The following is a 4,857-nucleotide window of genomic DNA, read 5'->3' on the forward strand; positions in this document are numbered from 1 at the left end:
CAGTTTTTGGACGGCAATAATACCATCAACACAGCAAGGATAAATACGTATTGGGCCATTCACGGAGAAAGGGAACAGGACCTCATTGTTAGACCCTACAACCGAGGGCATGGCGACAAGAGAAAGGAGGTCATTTCGCTTTCTCCTTGTGGGCCGGTACTCGAGTAGTAGGCGTGAAACAAAGCAGATCCCATGGGCTAAGGCGGAAGGTCTGCCCACCAAGCGTTCCAACATCGAACACGTAGTGGAAGTTGATTAGATCTACCAAAAAATGCTCTCCGAGATCTCAGGCGAGCCACCCCTGTAGTAGGCAAAAATTCTAATCGTATCATTGCGCCCTGCCAAGATAAGGACTATATCCCCAATGGCCCTGTCATCATCACGAGACGCTCTGCCCGGCGGAAGGATTAGGAATGCTTGGTTTCCAGGTTCGGGTTCGGGTTTGGAACGACTACTGCGTTAGACTCTCACATGATGATAGGACATGGCGCAGGAGGGTGCACACGGTTTCCGAGAAGTGACTCGGGACGTGGAGAGATCCGTGTCATGTTATATGATATTCCAAAAAAGTATTATTAGGGGTATTCTACTACCAAATTTAAATCTCGAGCTCTCGTGGCCGCGAGAGATATGTAATGCTAAACATGAACAAACACCCATCCTCATGCAGTGTCAGAAAGAAAGGAAGGGAGGGAAAAGGAGGAAAAAGAGAGAAAACTCCTATAAATCCAAAAAAAAAGCCATGAGCGAACTGTTGGTATCATATATACATGTAGCCGGAGGAAAGATAAGACGATTTACAAATAAGAGTGATACAAAGAACGAAGAAAAATATTTACGTAGCAAAGCTCGGCGGTCTCTCGCCAGTATCCCACTTTGTCCTTTCTGCCCCGAGGACGAATTCTAGCGTCCCGCCTTTCTCAAACAGGTCGCCCCAGCTGAGCCAATTCTTGTCCCAATTGTTCCCGTTCAGTTTGACGGATTGGACGAAGAAGTCAGTTTCGCTACCGCCGGTCGAAGTGATTTTCACGGTCTTAGAAGGGCTTCCGAGGCTGAGTGTTAGGTCTGAGAACCAAGGCGAGGCAATGAGGAAGGTGGTTGTTCCGGTAATAGGATATAGGCCGAGCATGTTCCAAACGAGCCAAGATTGCATCGCTCCACTGGCGGGAGGTGTTAGTATAGGTTCCGATTCGGCTTGGGTGGATTGCACTTACGCATCACTATTCCCTGGGAGGCCTTGGGGGCCAGAGTTGTAGTAGGTCTTGGCAATATATCTCGACTTCTCGACTGTAAGGTCTTGTCGCCCAGCGTAATTGAACAGGTACGGCGTTGCAAAGCCTAGGGGGCGTAGGTGTCAGTCATTCGTTTCGAGAGGAGGAAAGATGGTGGTAATCGTGGAAAACATACTTGGCTCATTCCCAGGGTTAAATATAGTTTTTCCAAATCTCGGGGAACCAGTCGGGCTCTGACCGGGCTCAAACATCTTCTCCAATCGTGCGACGAACTTCTCCTCACCACCCATGTACTTGATGAGCGTCTCCATGTCATGATGTGCGCCAAAAGAGTACTCAAATGGGAGAGCTTGATAGTAAGCATCACGCCAGTAACAACCGCCGCAGCTTAATGGGTCCTGGGGCGGCGTTGGGAAATTTCCACTAATGTCCCTTGGCGACAAGAACCCCGTGAATTCCCCGCCGAAAGCCATAGAGTTGTTATCCCATTGGTTGCGCCAATTCCTAAATACACGTCACTATAAGGCGCAATACTTCTGGTGGAATAAAGACACTACTACCTGGACCTCCCCAGGTACTTGTCGTATTCGGCGGTCTTTCCCAGGCCCTTGGCAACCTGCGATAAGGCAAAGTCATTCAGCGCATACTCGGATGCCCGAGACACGCTTCTAGAGTACTTTGTCGTGATGTACCCTCGTTCCAACCAGTCCGGTAGAGCCCCTCGACCCTCCTTGGTCGATGAGTCGGGAGCCATCTGGTCGTTGTTGTTTTCCGGGGTCATCTCGGCATTCTTGACCATTGCTTTGAAGCCATCTTCCCAGTTGATCCTTCCTCGAACGCCTTTAACATAAGCGTCTGCGAGAACATTATCCGCGTTGCTACCTCCTTGGACCCGACCGTTGAAGTTTGAAGACCGCCCGTCGGGAGTGTACCCGTCGTGTCGCCAGATATCAATTGTGGAGCGGATGTACTCTTCGTATCGCCCTGGCTGGCTGATGTGCATCAATGGGGTGTGAGAGCGAAACAGATCCCAGAAGGTGAATGTGTCATCATACTGGTTTTCGGATTAGCTCTAGATACTCATCACTAACGCCCGTGCCAGATCACTACTTCGAGGGCTATCGGTGGCTTACGTAAGGTTCGGAAGATTCCCACTTTGGATTCTCTCCCGTCCTATTCGAGGGAACGATGTACATGCCATAAATCGCCGAATACAAGAGCTTGAGCTTCGCGTCATCGGTCTAAAGATAGCAGCATTAGTTTTTTTTTGTTTTCTTTTGGTTATTCTCTCACCATAGAGCATCAGAACCCGAAGATTACCTCAGCGGTAGAAACAGTCGACAAGACTTCCTCCTCCCATGTCTGTTTGGTGGAGTTGACAAGAGTTCCGAAAGGCTGATTTGGCGGAATTTCTGACTGAATGAATTTACATGCCTTTTCCGCCGAGATGAAGGATATTCCGATATCTGACTCTACAGCAAGTGGGTGGGTTATGTTTCGGGATGCGCCGAATGAGAAGACGGCGCCAACCCTCTTTGTTCCAGAGATGGCGGAGGTCCCTCCGTAGGATTCCAACACTTCACCTGTTCCCGAAAATGTACGCACCTGCACCGGGATTGTTCGGAATTTTCCACAAAAGTAAATCTTCCAGTTCTCACCTACCGTAGTTTTTATTTTTATTTTGCCTTCAGGTTAGCTTCATCGATCCCTATGGGTTTTCCAGCGAAGCCAAGACCTTTCTCTCCTGGACCATACTGAGCTCACCTAAATTCCAACCACCGTTGTAAACACCATAACCTTCGTACCCGTTGCTGTCCACCTTAATGCTCCCTTCGACATAATTCTGCCCAATGCCTTGTCCACGGAAACTCTGCAGGTGGTATGACACATCCACAATGACATGATTCCCCGCCACCGAAGCATTTGTGGCCATGGCGGGAAAGGTGTGTTTAAGGATTCCGGCGTGGTGACTGGCTGCCAACTCGACAGTGATCCCGCCCTCTAACGAAGCCTTGTACCAGCCGAGAGCCGCTTCATCCGGCACTGCTCGAGCAACAGCGTGATCGACCAGTGGATTCTCCAGTGCACCAGTAACCGGGTACTGTGAGACAACGCCATATTTCGGCGCTCCACCAGTCCCCGATTCATGCATCATGGAGAATCCCTTGACCCGGCCGCGAGGATAGTATCCCGAGTACGCGTCAGCTACACCAGCCGGTGGGAGCATATCGATTCCGAGTTTAACAACGCCGTATGGCATGCAAACGCCGGGGAAAGTGTTCCCGCCCCCCTCGACACCCATACTGTGAATATTAGCAAAGGACATTTTCGTGTACAGTACTGGTGGTGGGAAGGGTTAGAATACTTACAATGGCTGAACCAAGTGAGCGAGCTTTGGTACGAATGGCTTCGGAGTTTCATCGCGGTCCTGGGAACTGTCCGAATCACTGTCAGAGGAGCCTCTGTCTTCTGAGTGTGCTGAGCGCGGTCTCTTATTCATGAGTCCACAGGAATGGACCACGACCGAAGTTACCAGTGTGGTCGTCAAAAGAACCCCCACAGCGACCACTATTGCTGTCCACCGTTTTTTCAATTTTCCAGTCTGCTCGTCGCGGAACGACCAACTCGACGCGTGAAACTCTGGTTGCGGTGGGCTCGGATCCTTCCCTCCCGGCGAAACGTCTCCCATCTTCAATTGCCCTGTTCCCCTTTACTCGTACTTGGCCAGGCTAATGTTGCTTGCCAGTTAAGATGTTTGGCCGAGATAACCGTGTTGCATTAATATCACCCTGGCGGAGGGGTAGGGAACTCTCCGGAGCTATCCTTCCCTTATATCGAGCACAATTCGTGGCGCCGAAGAAAATAGGTATTGGAACATCCGAGCCTTCTACATCAAGAGCCAAAGGAATTTATGGGTCTTATGTACGAGTACAGTACCGTACTAGTACAGCGAAAGGAATTGCTAGCCAGCTCCATTATTGAATGCCGCTTCTCCCAACATTAGGTGCTTGCACCACGCTCAGCACTAAGACACATCCATCAGGACAGACAGGGGCCCAAGCCGTATAACCCGAGGGTCACACCAACCGGCTCCCGAGCGTCAGCCGGAAGCGTCGAATGAGTTACGGCGATGGATAACCTGGGGAGCCGAATCTCAATCTGCAGCTATACCAGACCATGCGGCACTGTACCGTAGGGCATTGAGGGCACAACGAAAGGATACCTTAAATCCTGTGTCCAACTGCAGGGGTGGGCACCAGGTAGTAAAAGAGATAAGCCACCGCAGTTTCCAAGGCTTTTCAGCCAAGTATGATACTGTACTAGTACGGTACTCCACCCCTCATGTAATACCAGCGACTCGGGTCGCCGGGTCACCTCATGTTTGTGGTTGATCCGTTGCTATGAACTACGGTAGCGCTGATCATGCAGACAAAAAGCTTGTTGCGGAAGCCATATCACAATCCACGAGTGAAAAGAGAATTACATGCTTTTCCTTAGACTATCCTATTCTGAATATATTCCTAAGACAAAAAGCTGTGAGCGACTGATCATAAAGTGGGGCTGCGAGTCTCAGTCAGTATCGTTGAACCAATCAACGCATGAGATACAGCCATGACTCTTTCAT

General features: G+C 50.1%; 1 protein-coding gene; it reads right to left on the reverse strand.

The window, feature by feature from the left end:
• Positions 1-554: 554 nt before the first annotated feature.
• On the reverse strand, positions 555-4,436 carry GSTUM_00007970001 (uncharacterized protein). XM_002839767.2 has 8 exons: positions 3,602-4,436; positions 2,997-3,535; positions 2,553-2,890; positions 2,366-2,473; positions 1,793-2,286; positions 1,408-1,736; positions 1,215-1,338; positions 555-1,160 (listed from the first exon to the last, which is right to left on the reverse strand). Exons 1-8 carry the CDS (start codon positions 3,919-3,921, stop codon positions 836-838), a joined length of 2,577 nt encoding a protein of 858 aa, XP_002839813.1. The 5' UTR covers positions 3,922-4,436; the 3' UTR covers positions 555-835.
• Between the last annotated feature and the right edge of the window lie 421 nt (positions 4,437-4,857).

Source organism: Tuber melanosporum (genome assembly GCF_000151645.1).
Source record: "Tuber melanosporum whole genome shotgun sequence assembly, scaffold_40, strain Mel28".
NCBI lineage: Eukaryota > Fungi > Ascomycota > Pezizomycetes > Pezizales > Tuberaceae > Tuber > Tuber melanosporum.

What these genes read in the sequence shown, in the direction of transcription:
- GSTUM_00007970001 (XM_002839767.2), bottom strand. Translation starts at nt 3,921, where the DNA reads ATGGGAGACGTTTCGCCGGGAGGGAAGGATCCGAGCCCACCGCAACCA. An exon ending in CAACGGTGGTTGGAATTTAG is followed by an intron (nt 2,891 to 2,996) that starts GTGAGCTCAGTA and finishes AAACTACGGTAG; the next exon opens with GTGAGAACTGGAAGATTTAC. An exon ending in AAGTACCTGGGGAGGTCCAG is followed by an intron (nt 1,737 to 1,792) that starts GTAGTAGTGTCT and finishes ACGTGTATTTAG; the next exon opens with GAATTGGCGCAACCAATGGG.